This window comes from Solea senegalensis, linkage group LG1, assembly GCF_019176455.1.
Source record: "Solea senegalensis isolate Sse05_10M linkage group LG1, IFAPA_SoseM_1, whole genome shotgun sequence".
NCBI classification, from domain to species: domain Eukaryota; kingdom Metazoa; phylum Chordata; class Actinopteri; order Pleuronectiformes; family Soleidae; genus Solea; species Solea senegalensis.
This window is the reverse complement of record NC_058021.1, coordinates 37,856,000-37,881,860: the sequence shown is the minus strand read 5'-3', so window position 1 is coordinate 37,881,860 and position 25,861 is coordinate 37,856,000. Positions and strand designations below refer to the sequence as shown.

The following is a 25,861-nucleotide window of genomic DNA, read 5'->3' as shown; positions in this document are numbered from 1 at the left end:
GCTTGAGGTCAGTGCACCAATCAGCACAGTTTCCAGTGTCTGCTTACGTTACAAAAGGTTTTTCAACAAACACATTGTCCTTGATCCTGGAATAACCTCATATCTCAAAGAACTACAAAAAAAAACAACTATGCACCTAAACACGTAGAATGTATTTGGTGTATCTACAAAAACTGTTAGGAGTGTATTAATTAGCGTCATTAAATATAAGTGTCAAAAGTGCAGCTAAAAACAAACAGCACAGCAGTACAGGCAGGTTTAGCACAAGCAGCAAAAATATTAATCCCACAAAAAAAGATTTGTATTCGCAAAGTCATTGTTTTGTTTTAATGTAATGTCTGACCGTTTGCTAACGTTAGAGATCAGGTCATGAAAAGTAATAAAAGTCACATAAAGGAATGATTTAAGTTCACCAATTCTATATTCATGGGATTTTTTTGCGATAAAGTTGTGACCCATCGTATTTGTGATAAACAACTATTTACATGCTTTTAAACTGCACAGCCATACAAAATGGTCTTTTTCCTGATATTTTACGACTCATCCTTCAGACGTGAATATATTACAAAAAAAAGTACAAAAATAGACAAGTTTTGACACGTGAAACAATGCAAGAATTTATTTCTCTAGTTCACATTTGTTCAGTCATAAAAACACACACACAAACGGCAACAGAAAACCCACTGACAATCAACCTTTTGATCAATTAATAATTAGAAACTGTCAAGTGTGGGAATCAGTCCGAGAACTTTTATTTCAAAAATAATACTGGCCTTTGTTGCTGCTGTGGGATACAGTAATGTAGAGATGTTATGTTAATGTAGAGAGGAACTGTATGTTTCCATCCAAGCCAACATGAGCGTGTACTCGTTCTAAACGCAGACAATGACCCAAACTGGTTCTCAATTAAAAAAGCAACTGAGTGGCAGCCAAAGTCAAGCACCTCCTGGACGGCACAGCCTGCTGCCTGACCACAGCTAGGCCAAGTCAATATTTTGATCTCATTGTTGCATTTTGATGAGAATTTATTAGAATGCCAGATGTTTGCAGGTTGACAAACATCTGGGTTTTGTTGCATTTTAGGAACATGAAAACCTTCCTATGAGGTTCATAAAAATGCAGAGAGAAGGTGTTTAGATTATACCCTTATATTTGTCAAATTATGTATGTGTATGTATAAATTCTAATGTCAGCTGCAGTCCCTCCATACATGACAGGCTCTAACAAGTTCTAATAAGAATAATATTTGCAATCATCAGACTGGTCTCAATTAACTTCTTTTGTAAACACACACAGGGACAGAGTTTGAGAAATACTGGGTAGGCCTGCAAGTAACGATTATTTTCATTCTCGATGCATCTATTCATTTTTATTTCTCCTCAAGTAATCATTTTGTTGCGTGTTCCACTAAAAAAACTAAAAAGACGAGCGTTTCCCCAACCTGTGCACAAACCAAAGAGGTAGATTATTTTCTGGTGTCTTCGCTCCTTTCAAACACAAACTACATCGCTTTGGTTTGTACACTAACCGGCCACTTTATTAGGCACATCTGTTCAACTGCTTGTCAATGCAAGGACAACCAAGCATCAGAAACAAGTCATTTACAAGGATTTGTCAAACATGTCACATCATTCATGATATGCAAATTGCAAAGACAGCTTGAAAAGTGATAAAAGTAGACTCATGTTACTTGTACTTGCTTTTATTATCATTATCATTAGTAGTATTTGGTGTCATGTGTACCTAATAAAGTGGCAATGAATGTTGACATTTAAGAGGCCAGAGAACTTCTTGGTATTAAACATAACAGACAAACGGATTAACAAAATAGTAATTCAATAACTGGTTATTCGTTGCTGCCCTGGTTCTCTGTGTCATGGCTGAGCCTCGCTGCTCCAGTCAGGGATGGAGAAGATCTTGGTTTGTCTTTTCTGCTCTCCTATGGTGAAGTCCACACTGATACATATGTGTCTGGCACTGTCCTCCGAGGGAAACATGCTGACCTCACCGCTGACCAACGTGTCCTGCTCCACGCTGACCGGCGCGTCCAGGTACAGCACCGCCTGCTTCCAGTGCGTGTCCGGTTTGAACGGGGACGTGGACAGCACGAGCCCCTGCTGCTTGTCTGGGCACGTGAACGTCACAGTGAAGTAAACGCAAAACCCGCTCACCGCCGAGCAACCGAACGACTCGCACCTGAAGTGGCCCTTCACCGACCGCAGCTCCTCCGCGGTCACCGAGTACAGGTCGAGCTCGGCGAAGCGGGCCGGGTGCGACAGGACGTCCTCAATGGACACGAAGTTCATCGTGATGTCGGAGTTCATGATGCATTTGCGGGCGAAGTCGGACATGCAGGACATGTCCACGCCGTACTGGTCTTTGACGGTGTACCAGAAGTGGAGCCGGTCCTCCACCACCGGGTCGCAGACCGGTGCGATGTAGAGCTCGGCTTTGCTGGGCAGGATGAGGCCGCCAGGCTTCAGCCACTTATCGCGCGCGTACAACACCGAGTTGAGCATGGACTCGTGCAGCAGCGCGTACCCCATCCACTCACTCACAATCACGTCCACTGGCTCAGGCAGATCCACGGTTTCCACCGTGCCCCGGATCACCTCTATGCGGTCCTGCAGGTTATTCTGCCGGACTATCTTGACCGCCTGCTCGGCGATGGAGCAGGCCTCCACAGCGAACACCTTCTTGGCTCCGGCCTGTGCACAGAACACGCTCAAAACGCCGGTTCCTGCACCCACGTCCAGGACCACTTTCCCACGAATCAGCTCACTGTTCCGTTCAATCGCCGTCCGGTAAGTGTTGGTGCGGACGTAGTCGGCGATCATCTCCTCGTGTATCGTCACATCGGAGTAGCTGTCAAAATAAAGCGTATCCTGACGGGTTTTATCTAATTTTCTCTTCTTCACACTGTGAGACATCTTCACCGCTAATCCGTTAACTCTGCACTCTGTTTGGTTCAGTCGCGCCACTTCCGCACTCACAACTCTGGAACATGTAGTTTTCCGCGGCTTACGGCGCACGAGAGACATACCGGAAAAGACTACAATACCCAGAGTTAATGTGGGAATGCTGCGTTCAATGTCACGGAAAATGTAGTAAATATGAGCTTCGACTAATAACAATACATTTAGTTGTATTCATTCAAATGTTCACCCACAGCTACGAACAACACTAAAGCTTCAGTACAACAGGATAGTTTTTATTTGATGTGTAACTTTTAGTTTACCATGTTAACTGACATTGTTTTGAGAAGTGGTTCTATAAATCAGTGGTGTAGTGTGGTCTACTGCCACACGTACTTAGCTACAGCAGTGATATTTTGCTAAAAATGTCTGTAGATTCTGGAACAGATCGGTGTTATTTTCTTCCTTTTCATTTCCCTTTGCTTCTGTGTTTATAACTGTGATGCATTAGCGTGTAGAGACAGTAAAGTGCAACGGTCAGCCATGTCGAGTCCCGAGTCACACAACAAAATGCCCGCTCAAAGCAGCATGGGCCGTCGCGTAGTGAATTTAATTAAATTTAATTAGTGTTTTTAATTTAATTAATGTTTTTAATGAAAACAACAGTCATCTCCACTTTTTGTTTGCAAAAACAAATGACATGAGTGCAATGTCTGACAAAAACACCGCATATATAAATGATGATGATAATGGAGCGTTAAATCTATAAGAAAATGTTATTTAAGGGTGTGAGGTGGCAGATGCTCTCCTCCTGAGGCGAGTCTTTAGAAGTTTCCTGACAATACAAAAGACACCTCTGCTCTGATTGTAATCGTCAGTTAGTTTGTTACACTAATTACAAACGCTAAGTACAAACCAAAAACAGTCTGAACTGTGATATTGACAAATGCTGGACCATCTGTTAGAGTGCATAAAGGACAATAATGCCCGACAGTAGTAGATAATCGGCCCAATCTCCTGGAAAATATATATCTTTTTTGAGAAATGTTGTTTTGTCAGAATTTCCATAGGATGAACTGTCTTTGGTGTTTTCATGGATTACAAAACATGGTAACAATAAAACAAGAATAGCAAATGCTCAGGATGAGATGAAAGCAAATTCAATGAAGAAACAATGAGCAAAAAGAGACAATGCAGTATACAATCCAACGTTGAATATAAATAAGGAATTAAGTAGAAATAAATGAAAGATACAATTTTAATATAAAAATACCTTTTAGCCCTATGAGACCTATTAAGACCTATGATATATTTTTTTAAGGAAAGTTGTTTGATGCTACAAGGAAAACATTGTTTCCTAGCCTAAACCAAATGTTTTTTTGTTTTTGTTTTTCCTAAACCTGATCTCTTCCTAAATCACAAACAGTAAATAATATGCATGTCTGTAGACATGTAAATAAGTTTGCTTTTGGTTCAGAAATGTTCAAAATTCTTATTTTTCTCATGTTGTATAGGGCGAAGCAAGATCTCTGGTAGATACAACGTGACAGCTGGTCAATGGATGTGACATAGGTTTCGCACAACAATTATATCAGTGAGTAATATCAAGCTGGAGAGATGGATAGACTGAGATGATCAAAAAAGTTGCAATCCCTACTCCATAGTATTGGATTGTCAAAAACTCAAGCAGAAATATAACAAGATATGATCATAATAGTATCCAAATCTCTGATCATATATAGAGTATATGTGTTTCTTTTGGATCAAATGATGCCCACCTGTCTAAGTAGCATTGAACGCTTTGATAAACACAGAGTTGGTGACCAACCGGTGCCATGCAGTGCAGCTGGTCAGATTTCTGTTTGACTTGACTCAGACTCGCTCTGTCGTCATACAAATGTAAACAATAACCTCACAGGATCAGAGCAGCTGCACGTATACAAAGCCAGATGCACTCACAGTCATTATCCACTGGACTGCAAGAGGTCAGGGCATGAAAGGACAATGATATTACTTTTTATAAATAGGTGTAATACAAGACGTAGAAAGAGCAGGTGTGGTTGAACATATTGGATAGTTTGCATATTCTACCTGTTGGCAATGACTGAACCTCAGTGTTTTTATCCTGTGCAATGGTCCTTTTTTAAGCTATTTGTGTGTTTTTCCCTTGATATTAACAAGCCTGTATGATAATCTGAGAAATGTATTAAGCCAAATTTATGTGTTTGTATCATTTTTAGACAATGATGAAATTATGTAACACGTGCTTACTCTCATATCACTATGTTCAATGTGGCAATTCCTTATTTAGAATCAGATTGGTCCAGATTCATCTCTATAAGGTGAACTATTATACATATAAGAAATAATTAAGAAGATCTGTGAAAGTATTTCCACCTCATTGTTTGAAATGGCTCAGAAAAATTACTCACAGGATTGTGTGAGAACTGCTCGGTATGAAAACCTGGAGTCGCATGAACGTCTATCATTCACCACCTCCTCAAACGCTGCTAAAGAGAAGACAATCTTGCTTTTTCAATTTTAAAGGATGCAGAGTTTGAGTTTTGTTGATCCAATCATCTACATACAGTGTCCATCAGATGGCTTTCTTCAAGTCATAGCAGGCAGCGCACAGCTGCTCGTGACTCAGCTCTCCTCTCTCTTGAAGGCGTTCTCATGGGACCCTCCATTTCAGAGATATTTGACAGAAGATACTGGACAAATGAGCAGGAGCTGTATCCCGTTTATGAAGACGAAAAGAGAGAGAGAGGAGGAGGAAGCAGTCTAACAGGAGAAATACAACAAGGCACAGGGGTAGTTTGTTGTTTTCAGCACATTCTTTTTAAAACAAGAATTTAATGCAGAAAATGTGAAGTCTTTGCTTCACATGCTTCCTTTAAAACTCTGCTACTTCAGGGAGAACGCGTGCATCTAATATTTCAGTCTTTTCAAACTATTTAGGGAATAAAGCACAGGAATTATACTGCATGAGGTGAACTCTTTTCAGCTTGAGTAATGGAAACAGCAACCATCAAGGGAAAATAAGCCATTCCTTTGTAGTAAACACTGACATTGTATTCCAAGCTGACGTTTTCCCTTCTGGATACATTTTTTAATAATATTGGACCAGAAACACACAAAAAGCAAACATTATCTCAAGAAGCAGTGTGATCCCTTAAGTGAGCTAAATATCAAAGCTCGCCACCCACAAACATTTGGTCAAAAATAAAATTGGACCAAAAGCAAAGGAATCTCCAATATGATGGAAGACCTGTTTGTGAAACATAGACAGTGGAATATAAATTGTGATTCTGTGCACTTGGGTGGTCTACAGATGTTGTAGCTGGTAGACAAAACAGGCAGACGCCCTAACACTCAAGGTCAAAGCAATGCCAGCACCAAACATTGGCAAAATGACACAGCTCCTAGTATCTGCCCTGGTAGTCTTCCGTCCACACGCTGCAGTGCGTGCCGCAGTGTGCGGCACATTGTGCATCAAATAACACGGACCCTGGTGTACTCGCGTGTCAGGGTCCTGTAGTATCGCACTTCCTCATCAGGTGGCGGTACAAGTCTGGATGCAGGGAATTCCTACCATAGAAGAAGAGAACGATGTTACAGCTTCCTCAGACACGTCTGGTTCGAGCGCCTCACAGCTGAAAGTCCAGCGTCAGCTGGTTGGAGGGTCGCCAGGTCCAGGCTCAGATGGCGACTACCGTATTTTCCGCACTATAAGGCGCACCGGATTATAAGGCGCACCGGATTATAAGGCGCATAGAATAGACGCTACAGTAGAGGCTGGGGTTACGTTATGCATTCATTAGATGGCGCTGCACTAAAGGGAATGTCAACAAAACAGTCAGATAGGTCAGTCAAACTTTATTTATAGATTACAAACCAGCGTTCTGACAACTCCGTTTACTCCCAACATGAATAAACAGCTGTTTTATGTGATGTGGTATTTCGTTTATCTTTTAACAACAGCAGGGTATAACATGTAGTGCAACATTTATATCACATAGTGGAGGGGAACTTTTCCTGGATTCAATAAACACGTAAAAAACAGTCTGATACTGTTACGGTAAATCAAACGTTCGTGCTATCACAATATAGTAACACTCGAAATAGTGCAAAGCAATAACAATATATAAATAACTCAACGTTGCTCAAACGTTAATGTCACACAACACAACACACAAAATAAACATGTAAAGCTCACTTTATCAAGTTATTCCTCATCTGCGAATCCCTCGAATTCTTCTTCTTCAGTGTCCGAATTAAACAGTTAGGCGAATACGGGATCCAACATGCCCGGCTCCGTCTCGTCCGGATTATACGGCGCACTGTCGGCTTTTGAGAACATTTGAGGTTTTTAGGTGCGCCTTATAGTGCGGAAAATACGGTACTTCTCCTGTTTTTGAAATGTTTTTTTCTGCTTGGTGAGTGGGGCTTAATATCAATCCAATCACAGAAAACAGCGCTAGCTGGAAAGGCTGTCTTAACAGTGGGATATGACTGACGTAGAGAAAAATCAAACTGTCATTATTCCTATAACATAGCAAAGTAGCTTTACTTATTAGTATGAACGCTTAATAAATGGTGAAATATAATATAATCACTTTATCCTTCATTTTAACTGCAATTGTAGAATTATATCACTCAGGTTAAAAAGTAAAAATGCTTCATCAACAACAATTCTGTGAAGCTTGTATTCAGCCTAACATTTTTAGGGTCCAGTGTGTAACATTTAGAATGTTTTATTGGCAGAAATTGAATATACTACCGATAAGTAGGTTTGTTGTAAGTTTATTGTCACTTTAAAAAAAATACTTTGTTTTTTAAAGTCTTAGAATAAGCTTTGTATATGCACTTTAGGCGAGGATTGTGCTCCACATTCAAAATCTAATGTGTAAACCAATGAAGAAGAAGTAGGAGACTATGTGAATGGTTGAATGGAGAAGTCTTCCATTTGTTGTATTCTGCATTCCCACTGTTAGATGTCACCAATCTTACACACTGGCCCATTAACTTGCGCCGCAATTAGCAACTACGATATGTTATGATATAAATGTTTATGATATGATTTCATAATGGTAAATCAACTATGGTTAATATATCGCTTAGATTAAGTAAAGATCAAAGAAGTCCTGTTGGCTAGCTTCTGTCCGCATCTGTCCACCTGCTCGATCTGTCCACTCTTTATATAACACGTATATAACACTACATCCATTACGTATAAAGGGCACACAGCATGCAGTGTTGGCACTAAAAGTTGACAGGAGACATAAATCATAGGATATGGAATAATTTAATATGAACAATTATTCTTTGTGTATTTTCCCCACACTCCATACATTCACAACTACACACACAACACAACCAGTCTCTCTCAAACACTGACTCTGAGGTAAGTGCAGGATTTGTGGTAAAAAAGCCACATATTTGCACAGATTTCCAGCTCATCTTGTTTAATTAAACGTGGCCAGTTCCTGTTTACACAACTAAATCATCACCATGAAAACAACCGATTATTGGGTCTAAGGCAGAGGGCAGAGGAGTTCTGTGTGATTAGGTTCCAGTTCTTGGAGAAGAAAGCTTGTGAGGTGAAGGTTGGTCAAGCATGGCAGGAAAAGGTGGAAGAACCTTTTCCTTTTGGACAGCGAGAGGTGTTGTGTGAAAAATCTATAACAGCTTTCTCTTCCCTCCTCCCCGCTTATATCAAGTTCCGAAGACGTAGAATTTGTAGAGGACACACACTTACACGCACTTAGACACACACTGGCCACTTTATTAGGTATACAGGACATGTACTGTAGCCTGCTGCTTCAAGGTTTGGTGTGTTGTTCTTTCAGAGATTCCTCATACATTGGCTGCAACGTTGTTGAGTTGAGTTACTGTTGTCTTTCCTTGGACGTTTTCTCTTTTTCAGATCGTCCTCTGACAAGCCTGCCATGTTCAAAGTCACTCATTGACCTGTCTTCCTCATTCTGATGCTTTTCTTTGAAGTCCAGTGGCTTATCTTAACCATGTCTGCGCGCCTAACTGCATTGCTACCATGTGATTGGCTAATTAGAGCAGGTGTACCAAATAAAAGTGGCGTATAAAGAGAGACTATATATACATTATTGATCATGACAATAATGCATAAAGTGAAATAGACATTAAGTGAGACTTAAAGAAAATACAGTGTCACTAAAGAGGTGGACAGTACAGGGGCACAGCGTGTGGGCTCTTTGTACAGGAAGCCCCTCAGCAGCTGTTCTTTTTCTTGGCCAGATGCTGTCAGTGCGCACGGCCTCATGGGAGCTGTGCGCGTCCTGTCAGCGTGACTGGACTTGTCAGCTGCTGCTGCAACACACACACACACACACACACACACACACACACACACGAAACAACAAGACCCTGCCTGCTTAAAAATGTATACACACATGCATGCACAACCCACCTGAATTAATGGCCTGTAGTTACACGCATGCATATACTGCACAGAATACATATATGCACAAACATGTGCACACACTGCCTTCAGCTGTGGAGGTGTGGTGTCATAATCACCCACTATAGAGGTGGAGAGACTGCAGAGCAACAAATACTGAGGTGGATTGGCTTCATATTGATCGCTTGCAGGGATCAATGGCTGCCTACTTTGATATCTCTCTCTCAGAGAAAGAACTCCCATCTGTAAATGTCATAACATACTTTTCAATATCTCCTTCAGCCTCTTACTCATCAGTTTCCCATGGCAAACATGATGTATCTAATCCAAAACACAGTTTCTCACATTCATTCATTTGGGTTTGCCTTTTTCTAGGAGTGTTATCCATTTTCACGCTTTGACATCTCACTATATACGGACACAGAGTGTGCCATGCAGCTCTTATCAGGGGGAAAAGTTGTAGCAATGGTCACAACTAAACTTCCTGCCACTAATAACACAAGCACACAACCACAGCCACACTGGGCTCACTCACGTCAACCAAATACGTCACAGGATCTTGGCCTGGCAATCCAGAGCATCCGGGAATTAATTAATTAATTAATTAATTCATGCCATCGCTTTTCCTGCAGACTCACTTCCTTTGTATCACTTACATTATTACGCCGCAATTCTATTAAATTACTAACATCTCACATATTACAGTTGCTATGCCAGGGGATTATGCTGACTCACCGACAAACCCACTGTGCAATCTGTAAAATGAAATTATTGTCTGTTGGAGAATAAGTGAGTAGATGCTGTGTTAAATATGTGCCAATATACAGTATAATAGTATACAGACACAAAATACAAACCATAATGACAAATGAAGTCTTCAGAGGAAGATTGACACATGGTTTGTATTTATATAGCACTTTTCTACTTTTAACTGATAGGACTTAAATTATTTTGTATATTGTATATGCTAAAACATGAAGCTCCAGCCAGCAACTGGTTAGCTAAGTTTAGCATACAGATATTTCAGTCTGGAGAGACACTGCATCATATTCTGAGTTTTGTTACTGGCTGAAGTCCGGAGATCCAACCCTCCACATCTGTATGCAGTAGTGCTCGAAATTCAGTAGAGCTACAACTAACTATATTTATAATTGATAAATCTGTCAATAAAAATCTGATTAATCAAATATATGTTTGGTCCACAAAATGTTGAAAATTGTTGATTTCGGAATGATGGAATGTTTCAGTTTTATTGATTTCTTTGAAATTATTCACATTTAAGGCGCTGAAAAATCAGAGAGCTTGTTTTAATACTACATCACACAACTATTTCTTTGGCAGGACGTCCGTGTCTTGAGATTTTCTTCACCTGCAACTGCTAACAGGACATTTCCTCTTTGTTTTCTTGCTGTTTCATAAAGACTGGTTATTTCAGGGTGTATTCTGTGACTCATTCTTCTGCATTTCTACAGTTACATCAGGAGTCCAACATGGATGGACACCAATTTCAAACCAGCGAAAAAAATCATTCCCGTCTCTCTTGTCATTCTCTGACAGGAGAGTAATTCATTTGTGTGGCAAAGGAAGCGCGCAGCACAAGGCAAAGGGCAGAGGAGGAGCTGCAAATTATACATTTAATGTAAAATGTGTTTCCCATGGGAGGATCAATTCTTCATGGATGAAAATGATGGCATTTGTGTAATGTCTTGAGAGGCTTTCAGTCATTCTCTCATGAGGAGGACATTAGAGGCCTGTCAAATCAAGCAGACACATGACCGATCACTGTATGTAGTTACGGCAGCTTAGCTTAGCAAGACTGGAAAGAGGAACGCGACTCACCTCAGTCCTATGGTTAATTTACACCTGCACCAGATATATGATATATATCATACTTTTTTCTGCAAGAAAATTCCTGCTGACAAAGGGCAAACTCACTCAATGTCACACTCACACCTATAGTCAATTCACAGCTTCCTCAACTAGTTCGCTATGCATATTGGGGTTAAATCAACTGAAGTCTTTAAAATGAGTGTGGTAGGTGTGAATGTGAATGAATGAATAGTTGTCTCTGTATGTTGGTCCTGTGTATGAAGGATGGACGGATGGTAGCCTCAAACTAACAGAGCACAGTGTATTGTGTACTAATTACCGAGAGTTGCAGAACATGCTTTCTCATAACATTCTCTCTGTGTCTAACAAGAGCTGACACAGCCGTAAACACTCCCTGTGTGGGGTCACTGCTTTGTCTCAGCAGTACGTCTCTGGTCATTTAGTCAACCATCTGTTCATTTCATCCATTACTGTATGTCACACAAGAATAAGACAATACTGCGCTGAAAAATGACGCATGTCACTTCTGTTGTTTAGATTTCCGTCTGAGCAAGACAAGTGGTGCAATTTGTTTTAATCCTGCTGTGTGTGTGTGTTTTAATGAATCAGATCAAATCTGATGATACATAAGCAGCACACTGTGTGGTCATTTGATGTAAACATTAAAGAAAGACAAATGATGGACTGAGCTCTGCCACGGGCACGCCATTAATCGGTTTATGTGCTAGTTTTACTTTCAAAAACATAAAAGGAAAGGTTTCTCTAAGTGTGATTTATACCACAGAGTGGTACTTAATGTGGCAGGGGAATTATAACAACAGCAACACAAAAACTGTAATGAGTAATGCCTGTACTCGGACAATTTGCATCATCTTCACTCTTTCTTTGATGCCACTTTACCTTCCTGTGTTCTGCTGCCAGTTCTAATTGTGCTGGTGTTCTGGGCCAAGTTCAAGTAATTCACTGGGAAATAATTCATTTGGTAGAGTTGTCACCTGCCATGATTAGGCCCATTATTTGTTTACAGCCTACGAGGCGGTGTGCTAGTACAACCTTAGTGTAAGACAAACAACGCATGGAGAGATCTTAAAATAATGACATCCATCACTTAAGACTGCAATGAAATGTTGACAACTTCACAGACTGTTCAGTTTTCTGTTCAGCCAAAACGACTTCGCTGTTATAAACGTTCAGTGATTTTGTTGCCCTGCCATTATTCAAGGTCACGAGAAGTCAGACAGCTGTGTTCTCAACTTCATTTGTGTTATTTTCCCTTCAACAAATAGAGTGAGACGACTGCCTGTACTTCTGAGGTGATAAGATCCTCCTGGCTTGTTCTCTGTGCTGACCTTGGGTGCTGCAAAGTAAAAATCAATGCTCTTTCAGAGGGACAGAAGACCGTATTCACTTTCTGTTAAAGTACTGATCTCCCACAGAAGACAAGACAGGGGAAGAGGAAACCTGCGGTGTTAGTGAGTGCATGTCAGTGGTGGGTCTATCTGAACAGATAGACTCAGACACAGGTATAGACATTAAAGTAGAGGGTCAGTGATACTGGCACTCAGGTATTAGGTGGTCAGGTTCATTTATCTCAAATCAAACCTGCCTACCTCTGCCTTTAGGGGCTTTTAGCATGTACACACTGAACCGCAATACCAACTCTGTAAAGATTAGTTTCTCATTGAGAGGGAATTAATTGACCACTATCTGTCCTGGATTTGTTTTTGGTTTCATAGTCAGCATTTTTTTGGTATTACATCCAGTATTACGTTTGGATGCAGCGAGGAGGTTCAAATAAACCCACTGTCAACTGCACCTGCCCCCCACAAAGCAGTAGACACACACATACTAGCTAGAAACTACGTAAATATCCATTTATTGTCATATATATCCTTGATCTCAAGGTGATTTTATGAATGAATACTTATTTTTTTAAGTCTAAACACTTTGTCCAAATGTCTGTTTTGATTCAAGACTTGTGTGAAGACACACACCTTAACTGCAGTGAACTGTGGGACACTTGATTGGAATTAGGACTTTTTAATATCTATTTAACAGAGATTTCATTGCAAGAATATCTTTACGGAACAAAAAATATGCAGCCAATGTACTTCTGTAGTGCTATAGGCTGCTTGGACAACCAGATTTAGATGTATAGAATTGCTTTCCCCCTACCAAATCAGAAAATCCATGCAAGCACATTAGCACAACTGCTAATTGCTAGGCTGTGTGTGTGTCTAATTGCACACATTGATCTGTCCACAGCCTCCGTCAGCTGAAATGGAATTGTGAAATTAAAGCACTTATTTGGACAGAAAAAAAGGATTTCATGCTGCAGTCAGCCTTCCAAGGATTCCAATATAATGAATAGAGCCTAATGCATAGAACAGAGGTGGATTTAGTTCAGTGGTATAGCATCAAGTTCGTGTGATGCATGCCGTTTAAATTCTACATGAATAATGCAAGTGTCTGAATGTGCCCTCTGCACTCCCACACCCTGAACACCTCTGGAACTAATTTGTTAATCCATCCTCACTCTTCACATTTTTTCATTTTCACCTCAGATATTCAGCACAAAGGGAATCTGATCCACTGCTACTCAACTCTCAACAGCATATTGTCCAGAGATCACTTGCCAGCCAATGCACCCACTCCTATTATGTCTTATCTTCGACACTGTCATGATTGTGTTTTGGCTGTTTGTGATTTTGTTAATTTGTTTTCAACACCGCATCCAATCTATGAAATCATCCTCCGTGCATTTTATAGATTGTAAGTAATGCCTCCCAGCAGTATGTATTGTTTAGAGCCAGCAAACATCAGATGCGATTCTCAAAAGTGAGTTTTTATCCCATCATGTGAGTCAGGATCCTCCCCTCCACAATCTTTTCCACTAGTCAACTGGTTTTATTCCTGTCTTTATTCTGAAGGTTTCTACTGAGGACTGTCATTTCCAGTCTGATTTATAGAAGATTATATTAATTCAAACACAAGACAAATCTGAGGTTAATTTGATTCCAGATTTCTGTGTGGTTGTTTTTTAATTAGATAAAATTAGTGGAAGATGAGGTACCTGGAGAGAACCCACATGCACACGGAACACGGTGAACATGCAAACTCCACACAGAAAGACCCTTGGTCAAATTGAGATTCAAATCGGTGACCTTCTTTTTGTGAGGCAACAATGCTAGCCACTAAACTCCTGTGAAAACGGGACACATCACCCTCAAGGGCATGTTTTTTTTATCCAAATGTGATCAACATACAAATTATTTCAGCACATGTACAGTTTGCACATTCCTACAGTACATGTTCACTAGCATGTGATTATCTGAGCATATAAGCTCAGAATGCTGACCTAAACTACGGTGCCTTATTTGGCTCTGACGTCTTTATCTGAATGCGGTGACAATGTGGACCACGAAAAATGCGACCAGTGTCCTCAGGAAACAAACAGACGTCACATACTGAATCTAAGGGAAATGAGGAGGCAGCCTCATTCCATTACTAACAACACTTTGGGTACGCAGAAGCTGCTTCTTACTTTACTTGGAGCTTTTTAAAAGTTGCACTGGGAGATTTGGCGAGCCATGACTCTTCATTTTGCTTTGTGTTCACTGCCAAACAATGACATCATCTATCTAGAGCAGTGCTCTAAAGAAATACCTTCATTCTGACCTCTAATTGGCAAGGCGGCACAAGCCGGAGGGAACATTACACTGAATTTCTAAATGGCTACTCTGGGCCACTGCACAGGACATTTAGTTAAAATTGGTCATTCTCCATCTCTGGAGAGTTGGTAAAGAGTTTGCCTGGAAGAAAGTGCAAAGACGTACAACACGCTGTAGATGACAGGATTCTGCTGTGTGGTCCCTGGATGCGGTCAGGATGGCAGGCGGCGCAGCATGGAGCTAAGTAATGCCCCACTGCATCTGGCTAATAAGCTGTAAATAATCGGGTGGGCTTTGCTCCTTTCTTTTTCTCTGCTCTTTCGAGCATAATAAGAAAACACTCAGTTGGATGGAGCTTTTTCTAACTGCATGGGGAATGAGTCCCTCCTGAAGTATCTCTTCCATTCCAGCATTAACTTGGCATAACATGGGGGTAAATTACAGACAACGGGGCTTCAGCACACTCTCAGTGACCCTTTGTTTTTGAAATAAATCAATTTTTCTCCCCAGAAATATTGTAGCTGTAGGTGGTAAACAGGATGGGGCGAGTCAAGACTACCAGTACTCTGATATTTTGAAGTCACTTACATAGATGGTTGTTATTTTGTAGACATAAATTGGGTCTACATTTTATTGAATTGACTAAAACATAATTTATACTTCTCCCACAGTGTTTGTCAAATTGCCAAAATTGGACTCTGAGTTCGGTTTGACTTTGTATTTTTGACACTTAAAGCTGCAATGATTAATGTAATAATATATATAATGTGTGTATAATGTTAATATATATGGATGTGTGTGTATGTTCTTTTTTATTGTATAAGAAGAGTTGCTTGTTATTCAGCCAATTTTCTGTTCTCCTAAGCCTGAATGTTAGGAGCTCATTGTTTTGTTTTTTTCAGGCTAGTATAGTTTCAGTGGAGTTTAGACAACCTAAAGGTCCATGGAATTATGGAACAATACTAGTTACACCTTTTACTTTAGAACTGCTGTCCTGTGCACCTACAGTATGTCTATGCTGGCTTATTTCCTACGGCTCAAAGCGGCTCCATATGGAGGGTGATAGTGGGGATCAGTGAGCATGAAAGTGATTTTGTAGGAAACACAAAAAGCTGCTCTTACATGTTTAAATACATATGTAAAATTGGTTCAGAGCCATTGAATTTAATTTCTAACTCTGGGTCACATATGCAGCTGTCAGCATAGGCATTCATAACGAAACCATCATATCAGCACCACAACACAGTCTGTAAATACATAGTGATGATTAAGCAACTCAAGCTTTGGCCTGTTTTGAGAATAAACCATTCATTTACATAAGAAGTGCTTGCGTCTTCTCTCTGATGCAGCAGTTTCGCAAAAAAAATAATAATAATAACCCAAAATAAAATGTGGTCTCCTCTCCCATGTGAAATTATTAAATCAAATTTAATGCACAGCACTTAACTGGTACCATAGTGTCCTCTGGTGTTGGCGATTAAAGCTGAGTAGTACTGTAGTGTTCTACGTATAAATAATAAATATCAGATCAGACGCACAAACAGCATTACTTCAAAACCAATAAATTCCCATATGAAATCAATAGTGCCAGTTATTGTGGCCTTGTCTACAGTTTAGGTTGTAGCACACAAGAAATGCTTGTATTATACATTAGCACAGCTAATTAGTGGTGGGTTAAAAGCTGCATTCAGAATGCCTTTGATTTAGCTTCATATTTAAACTGTCAAATTATTAACAAACCTGAGTGTATTTTATTGAGTGTTTTCCCAATGACTACTTTCAAGTATCTGACAATCTATTGTTTTGTTATACTGTACTGATTCTTTAATGTGCTGGTGGTTTTCTGACAGTGTTTTTGTTGTTGTTGTTGTATTAAGACTCCAACTGGTAGTTGGCAGCAGATTTTGGTCCAGATTAAGGCCCAACTCCCTTCTACTCCTTTCACTAAGCAAACTTTATATTGTTTATGCAAATTACAATGTTATTTTTAGTTGGAGAGTTTTAAAAAAAATATATATATTATTTTGGGGTGAAAACAGCTAAATAAATTCCAATATATTGCAATATACGCCTCGCCTGTATTGAGATATGTACTGCGAGATTCTAGCCAATACACAGCCCTAGTGTGGAGTGGAGCCAGCAACTGTAGTCATTGGGATGTTTTTGGCTTCATTGCTGGGACATGATGCGAATCTTAATATAAAGTTAATGGATTTCACAATAGCACACACACACACACACACACACACACACATACACACCCACACCCGCACACAGATTCTAATGGTTAACGTATACATGATCAAATCAAACCCTATTGACTACATTACACACTTTGCTGTGTGAATTCCTAACTCCTACAATGTGTGACAAGTGATGACTATATGAATAAAGGCTTGGCCTTTGTGTGTCTGACATAATGAGTCCTCACTAACAGCCAAATGAATCGCATGTCTAATCAATCCTCTCTCAGAAAAGACTCAGCAGCTCTTCTGTGGCTCCTACAATAGCAACACATTTGCCAGTGGTGACCTTTTCAGGCTTTCACAATATTTCTTCTGTGACAGCATGAACAAGACCTTTCTGTGGGATGAGATTGCACGCTGTTGTCTGAAATTTCAATGTAACTACTAATAAAAGATATCCCCCTTACTGAAGTTTTTCAGCCTTCAGCACCAAAGACTATGCGTCCTTCTTCCTTTGGAGCTTTTGGAACACGGCACTGTCTGCATAAGAGTTTTTATCTCTTACAAAAAGGCTACAGAAATTCATGCGGTGCTCAGTGGTGATGCAGTCCAACCACAATTTAGACAGGTTGAACTGTTTCCTCTAAATGCAAATTATAAAAGTGTTAATAGGGAAATGGGAATGAGCCGATTACACACGTCAACACACACGCAAACCACAAACAAAATCCATTCTTTGTATCCTCCTCGTGTCATGTCTTCCACGTCTGTTGCTGGCTCTTTGTGTTTCTTCAAGGTGACTAATTGAATTTCCCTGATTTGACTGACCTTTGCCAGACTTGTTTTGATGGCAATGATTTCCTGTCCCTTTGTCTCAGCGGCTGCAGCAAACAGAGCAAGTGTAGTGGTCTGGTTTATGTTCCCAGGCATCAGCCGGGATGTGAAGTGAGCTGTAAAGACTCACTGAGGGTCACTACGCAGGAGCAAGTGAAGCCAAATAGGTTTTGGAGACAATACGTTTTCACACTTGACCAATGGAAAAGCCTGATGGTTTTGGGAATCCCCTGAATTGTATGGGCTAGTGTTAAGGCTCCTGCTTTTTTAAAATCAGAATATACACAAATGTGACGCTAATGTGCGTGTGCCATAGACTATGTACATTTCATTATGCATTTGAAAATCACCAATGTTTTCTGATCAGAAGTGCTGAACAAATATACTGTTTACAGAAGACAGTAAAGAGATGGTTTTATTCAGTTGGATAAAACTTGAGTTAGATTAATTATTTATTGTGTTTATAGCTTGACTGTAGTTAATATTGGAGTTTTGACTTTACATTTATACTATACGTTATCATTAAGAGAGGGGCAGGTATCATATATGATTGTTCTTCTTCCTGCGCCCTTTTTTTGTGGTCCTGAGTGAAAATTTTTCACTTTTGTAAGTCGCTTTGGATAAAAGCGTCTGCTAAATGACATGTAATGTAATGTAATGAAAATGATCATATAGACAAATTTGTCTATGTTTTGGTAGAAAATCATATATGAAGAGTGACATTTTGAAGCAGAGAGCAAGTTGAATTGTTTTTTCGTGTGATGTCATCCACTCTAAAACTGAATCTTCCATGCAATACACACCAACATGAAATTCTGGAACAGGCTGAAAATTCCATTAACTTTTAACTTTCAACAGTGAGAAGTCTGTGAAGGTCAAGTAAGAGCTGAACGAGGGATGAAAGTCCCACTTGTTAATGTTTTGAAGTTGGAATGAGAGTTCTTTGTATAAGTATGTGGAAGCAGTAAATAGAAGAAAATCAGTGTCTGAAGTCTGTTTAACTTGAATGAAGAACTGTCCTTGAAAAAGTCCGAATATTTCAGAAAGTCTGCTTAGTGATATTCTCACGTAAGACAGCTGTACACTTGAACTCATCATTGGCCTTAAAACCTATGAGAAATAATCCTAACATTGTGCATTTCAAAGTCCAACAGGAGCAACAGTGAAGCAGAGCAGCTATAATACATCTACTGGTCAGTGGGGCTGTTCCCTTGTGCCACGACCTCTTGCAATATTTAATACTCATCTACTGTTGTCTTGTTTTGCCGAGACACTTTTGATGAATGGCCACAGTTACTGCAAACACTTGTGATAAATACACTGCATTTCCTGTGCCTCCCGCCCACGTTTTGTCAGCTGAATGCTCTTAATGTGAGCTGACAGCAGTCGGAAATATTTGTTTTGTATTTGCACGAGTTAGGATCTGATACGGTGTAAAGAGGGTACTTTTTCATGCCGGTCACTGTTTATGTTTGAATTATTTACTCTGAAGAGTGCCATGACATAATGTGGTTGTCATGTTTTAGACTAGTATACAGTATATATATATGTAAAACTGATCTGAACTGAAGTGAGTTTATAGTCAATAGTGAAGTGTAAGGCTATTACTATTAAAAATACATCAAAATATACTGTATTGTTTTCTTCAAAACCCTTGTGAGAGCAGAAGATATTGGCATTAGTAAAGGGAAACATCGACTGTCGTATCAAAAACAGAGTCGGATTTCAAGAAAACCTTAAAGGAATACTTCACCAATTTGCATTTTACTTCGTATTACTAGAATAGGGGTAGTATTTTTGAAAAAATGTGCTTCCCAACCACAGTTTCCCCCAAGTTTTATGGCTGCACGATGTATTGTTTGAGCATCGTCATCACGATGTGCGCATGTGCGACAGTCACATCGCAGGACATGCGATGTTTTCTCATGTCAGCTTTTGTTTTGCTACAGAAAAGTTGCGTATTCCCTGTTTACATAGAAATTCGGGGTCGGTGTGAGAGTTTCCCACACCCACTTTTCACAAAAACAGCGTTTCCGTGTGGACGGAACGCCTCTCTGACAAAAGAAGTATGCATATTCACCTAAACCTGTTTCTGTGTGGACGGCCCCCTAATGTATTTACTGCAGGCGGGGAGTCGGACACGGACACACACACACACACACACACAGAAGTGCAGTACACACACAGAGTCACAGAGCTGTACAATAGGCTTTGTTTACTCCTCTCTTTACGTTACAATTAAACACTTCTTTTTTTTAACCAGCAATCTTGTTCATTCACAGATGAGCCACATCTGGTGAGAATGCTATATAATATATAATACATTTTAATATCCCAATATACATTGCAAAAATAAAAAAAAGTTTTTTTCCAGTATGGTGCAGCCCTAGTAGATTGGTTCACTCAGGAAAGTTTAATATGAACACATTTTTTATTCATTTATTAATGATTGTCTTTTATTAAGTCAGTATATCATTGTAATGCAATTATTCCCATATGCTATAATTAGAGTGGTATGAATATGTCAGTTCAAACATGTTCATATCTGTTTTAAATAGTATGTGTTTCTATTCTCTTCAAACAGCCGATATAGTAACGATAAAGTCTGATGTGTGAAATAAAGATATAAGATACACCGTGATTACACTTGAGCCTGAGAGAGCAAATTCCTACAAACTGAACTTACTTATTAAGCGTGGTAAAACCTGAAGATTTGGGATAGTTTTAAATTTACAAAGATAAAAGTGCCTTTACCAAATTTTTTTGTGCCTGAGGAGATTAGTCAGCACACCGTCACCTACATTTGTAATATTAAATTCCCCAAAGCAGACAACTTTTTATTTTTTTTGCTATGTCTCCTAATAAGAAAGAGAAAATGTCAGCTTCTAGTTCTTTGTTCGAATGCGTCTGCACTCAAGCAAACTCCTGTGGGCTGTAGTGCACTTCTCATGGGAGGAATGTCTTTAACAAAGGGCCCGCCTGTGCCAGTGTCCTGCATGGCAACCGAGCAGCTTTTGCTCTGATCGCTGAGCCACGTCCAAATGTGTTTACTTTATCTGCCTGTTTGACTGACACATATCGAGAACAGATGGTATTTATTACTGACAGAAAAAGAACATTTCAATAGAGTAGACAACTTGTGCCTCTGTTCATCCTGTGTAATTGTCATTACCTGCAGTTTAAAATAGACTTTACAGTACGTATAGTACGAGATTAAGTCGAGCAATTACATTTTAAAATAAATTAATTAATTATACAGAATACTGTAATATTATGACTTTATTCTAATAAGATAATGACTTTATTCTCAAAATATTACAACTTCATTCTCATGATATTACAACTTTTTTCTTGTAATATTACAACTTTATTCTAACAATATTACCACGTAATTTCTTTGTTGTTTGGCCCTAATACTCTGTCGTAATGGTGCATTCATTCCATAATTATTTCCTTATACCTTCTTACTATTACTAAACTATACTATTTCTTAGTTTTATGTCTCAAAGTATTGTAGGAGGTGTATCATACCTTACTTTCTGATTACGACAGCATCTGGCAATTGTGGATCTGGATCATTTTCTGGACCGGGCGTTTCTGCAAACAGACATAAAACACATTTTCTATTAGATGTTCAAGGAGATTGTCTGAATTGTTTCACTTGTTTCATTGGCCATATTGCAAATAATTATTCTCATCCACAACCAGCCTGCTACAAACCAAGCTAGAAGACAAACTTAAAAGTGAAAATGTTTAATGTTTTCAAACTTGAAAGATGAACCTGCTTGTGTCAAAATCCCTATTCTCAACTTCTTTTCTAGCGCTCCCCGTAGGCTTTGAAATGTAACAGTAAAAGTGATCCAGCTGACATGAATTCAAGCTGACCACTGCTGCCGTTCTCTACCAAGAATGAAACTGCCAACCTTTTTTTAAGCCTCCGGGGATGAGTATGTGAAAAGAAAAGAAAGAATTAGGGTGTGATAGCACCTCTACCTGACAAAAGCTCTGAATGGTGTAATTAAAAGGACTTTTATTTGCCTGTTGATCAGTTTACTTTCACTTTTAGCAGAGGCTTCATTTGCTCTGCCTAAATAAGAATGATACAGTGCCATTAAAAGTGCATTTAAATGACCATATTTTTAGTAGAAGAGATAAAGCTGGTTAGTTACATCACACACTTAATGGTATTTCAGTTTTATAACTGGTATATCTACTGACAAAACTGCATAACCATTGGATCAGGCCATTCCCAAATCACCTATGATTTTACAAAACGATGGTCAATCTCAAGAGGTTCTTCAGACACCAAGTGGAATTATACGCTCAATTTCGTGCATGTTACTATCGTGATAATGAGCTGTGAAATAATAGTGTAATATGGTAGCACTGACTCGCTGCTGGTCAGTATCATTCCACTCAATTAGGGGGGGCAATGCACTTGACTACACATTAGTTTAAGACCAATATGTCCATAGATTTACAGCTGGATGCTCAGTGTAATTGCTGGCTGGGAAATTGACAAGTGTATCAGTGAAAGGACGAGATACCCCGCACAACTAAATCGACATTTATTATGAGTACAGGGTACAAAACAGTAACTAAACACAAATGTGAAGACCTGTTCTTAAGCATCATAACACTGAGCCCATGATTTGTTTTTTTTCCACAGCGCCTCAGCAGAATGGGAAAGAAATATCTGCTGAGAATCCTGTACCACCTTTAGTGTCAATTACAGTGTCACATTTGCTACACAGCACAGAGGTGAGGTTAAGGTAACGCTTTAAAGTAGAAACCATAGTTTAATTTAAATCTGCTCTCTGTGTGGCGATTATAAACTATTATATATAGCTAGCAGACTACTTCTCATTCTCACTCTCCCATCAATGTTTTGTTTCCATGACATTTAAGATATAACCGACTGTAGCCCGGTTACGTAAGTGCATGGAAACACACTTGCTGTTATTGGTTCGTAGAGTTTGTTGAGCATCCAACCCGTCTCAACTTAACTCAGCCTCAGACTCAGACTAGTTTAAACCACAGCACCATGTTTACCAAAGCAACATGTGTAGCTCTGATGTGCCTTTAGATTTAAACACTTGAATTGATTCTGCAGTTGCTAGAGCAGGGATATCTGAACGGAAAACATCCAGGAATGATTGTCGTGCTCAGGTCAGGTTACATCAGTTCACACAGTAACTTCAAGTTCTTTTTGTGGAACATAGAGTAAATAGGGTAAATTATTAAAGGGGCTTCAATAAATTGATAAACATAAGTAACTATAACGTGTAAATGATGCTCACTGCTGCATCAACGAGGTCTTCTGGTGCACGCACTCAGCAAATGTATGGAGTTTTAGTGCTTCTGTCATTGTTTTTGTTTCATTGACTTTTTTTGCAGTCATTTTAAAATAGGGTTGGAGATCCTGAAGAAACTATTTGAGTGGACAACATTTAAAATTCATAAGTCCAAGCCCCTTTCTTCAGACTTCCCTCTGAAGCTCCGCCTCCAGCACAGCACCGGTAACTTTCGGTACTTTCTGTGTAGTTTTTTTTTGGATATATGTTCAACTGACAATGTGATGATGAAAAACAATAAATAAAGTTCACAAAGACATAAAGTTAACCTACATGTCCAGTAGAAACAGAGCCAACATGGCTTCACTTTGCAGGCCTTTCTGGGCTGTCAGCTGTCGCCACCGTTCAAACGCAGCACCGATGTTCACTCTGGTCTTGGATCGCTCTGCATCAGCCTTTTTCTTGCCAGTAGCTTTCCCAAAAAACGTCTCTTTTTTTGCAACCAACACCTGTTGTGGCACCTTTTCTGCCATAACGTTGCTTCGACTCTCTCGTTGGATCTAGCAAGTTGTCTTCTGAGCGATTAGGGCACGAAGATGGGTACGCACACGGGGGGGGAGGGGGGGCAGAAGGCAGTTTGACTGATGCATCACGATCCAATTCATTTGTCCGAGCCGTTCAATATGATTGGATGGTGTTTTTACAGGCCTGTCTGGTCCACAGCTGACTGAATGCATTCATTAATTGGTTACAATCGGGTTGTGAAGAGGATTTTAAGAAATACAGTAGAAAATGCTCCAGAAAATGATCTCCCAGCCTACATTGGAATACTCTTTGAAACAACAATCACAATATTATCTTAGATGATATAAGACAGCAGTTACGGTTCAACAAGAGTTGAAGATGAACATGGTGAGTCTGAAAATGTATTATATTCATATTCAGTGCTGGTGATAACTCATTCGGTGTGTGTCGCTTCCTCCTTGCCATCGCCATAAATAAAGGCAAACAACCACCTGCATGATGGTCAGTTTATGCCTCAGCTTACTCTGAATCTGTCAGTCACACTCAGGTCGGCTTCAGTCAATATTCATTCAGCCTTGGTTGGGTTTTGACAAATAAATGGAGCCGGAGCTGCACTCAATTATGTACGGCGTCCTCTTACATCATGAAACAGTACTGTAAGTTTGCTCCGCAGTTTTCAACACTGAAGGGGCCACACCTGCATCATTACAGCCTGCTTCTCTTTGTGTGTTTCAACTGCCTGTTCCATATTCTCTGAGCATGATGTAACCTGTGAGTGACAGCGAGGGATATTACATTTTATTGCTCTGCGATGGAAACACAGTGTGATAGGGCTCTATCGGAGGCAGTGTCATTCTTTTACATGGTGAGGAGCTCAGTCGATGCTACGTCCACTGATAGTAATAATCTGGGGGTGGGCTGGGGTTGCATTTATTTCTCCACTGGCCAAGACTGAAACAGCTGTTCATCAGGATTGGGAAATAATCAGGTTGTCGCCTGAGGCAGTGAATCCGTTTTTTTGAGGGTCACAGAAATGCAACTTTATACGACACGGCGGTAAGGAGGAGTGAACTAGAAACAATATCTGTGCTCCAGTTGCTCTGCAGACCGGCGTTAGGTCACTGTGCATAACAAGACAGGGAGTCTCTGGACACCCGTCGCCTGGAGAGCCAGCGTATCAGACTGCTTACCAGCATATTTAAAAATTTGATGCAGCAGCACTTGCATTTTTCATTCCATGGAGCATAGATTCTCTCCTGTGCTCTGAGGGATGGCCTTTAGTAAAAAGCACCTGTAATAATTTCCCCCAAAACCGTGAATGAAAAAAGGATAGAATATAATTTTAGAAAAAAAATGCTGAGGAATTAAAGCAGCTGTTGATGAACTGTGACCATTCATGAGGGGATATTAAATATATAGGGCCACACAGTGATGTAGTGGTTAGCACTCTCGCCTTGCAGCGAGAAGACCCAGGTTCGAGCCCCGGTTGGAACAAGGGCCTTTCTGCATGGAGTTTGCATGTTCTCCCCGTGTGTGCGTGGGTTCTCTCCAGGTTCTCCGGCAGTTCCTCCCACAGTCCAAAAAAACATGCAATGTGGGGATTAGGTGAATTGGACACTCTAAATTGACCATAGGAGTGAGTGTGAGAGTGAATTATTGTTTGTCTCTAGCTGTGTGTGGCCCTGCGATGGACTGGCGAACTGTCCAGGGTGTACCCCGCCCATCGCCCGATGTAGCTGAGATTGGCACAGCACCCCGCGCAAGCCTCTGGTGGAGGATAAAGCGGTTAGATGATGACTGACTGATATATATACATATGTATATATCTATAGCACATTTATTTAGTCAGAGATCTACAGAGAATGTGTGTAAATACACCCCAGAACTCTGGCTCCATCTCCACACTCCACGCTGTCATTATGCATGAATCTTGACATCTCATTTAAGATCTGATGATTTCACCTCAGCCAGGATGTTCCTGCAGCCCTTTTCATAACTAAGCTGCATATTCACTCGTCAGAGAGGGAGCTCGGAGAGGAAGAGAGAGAGTGAGCTCGGAGAGACCTTGAGTTCCTCAGACTCACTCGAAGTGTCAGCCTGCAGCTTATTAAAGCACTGTCAGACTGGAGGTTTCAGCCAGAGAGCTCACACCATTATGAGCTGCCTG

The 25,861-nt window shown here is 40.1% G+C and overlaps 2 protein-coding genes across 6 annotated transcripts in view; both read right to left on the bottom strand.

Moving 5' to 3' along the window:
* The window catches only part of ntng1a (netrin g1a), a 182,301-nt gene that overhangs the window by 114,834 nt on the left and 41,606 nt on the right, over window positions 1–25,861 (bottom strand). For all 5 annotated transcript variants that reach the window (XM_044022799.1, XM_044022825.1, XM_044022833.1 and 2 more), the window contains exon 3: window positions 21,407–21,472. The gene's annotated coding sequence lies outside the window, so the exon portion shown is untranslated. The remainder of the gene's footprint in view (window positions 1–21,406; window positions 21,473–25,861) is intronic.
* prmt6 (protein arginine methyltransferase 6) lies at window positions 605–3,043 on the bottom strand. Its single transcript, XM_044022848.1, has one exon. It carries the CDS (start codon window positions 3,039–3,041, stop codon window positions 1,875–1,877), a length of 1,167 nt encoding a protein of 388 aa, XP_043878783.1. The 5' UTR covers window positions 3,042–3,043; the 3' UTR covers window positions 605–1,874.

Coding starts and splice junctions, on each gene's coding strand:
- prmt6 (XM_044022848.1), bottom strand. CDS start 3,041: ATGTCTCTCGTGCGCCGTAAGCCGCGGAAAACTACATGTTCCAGAGTT.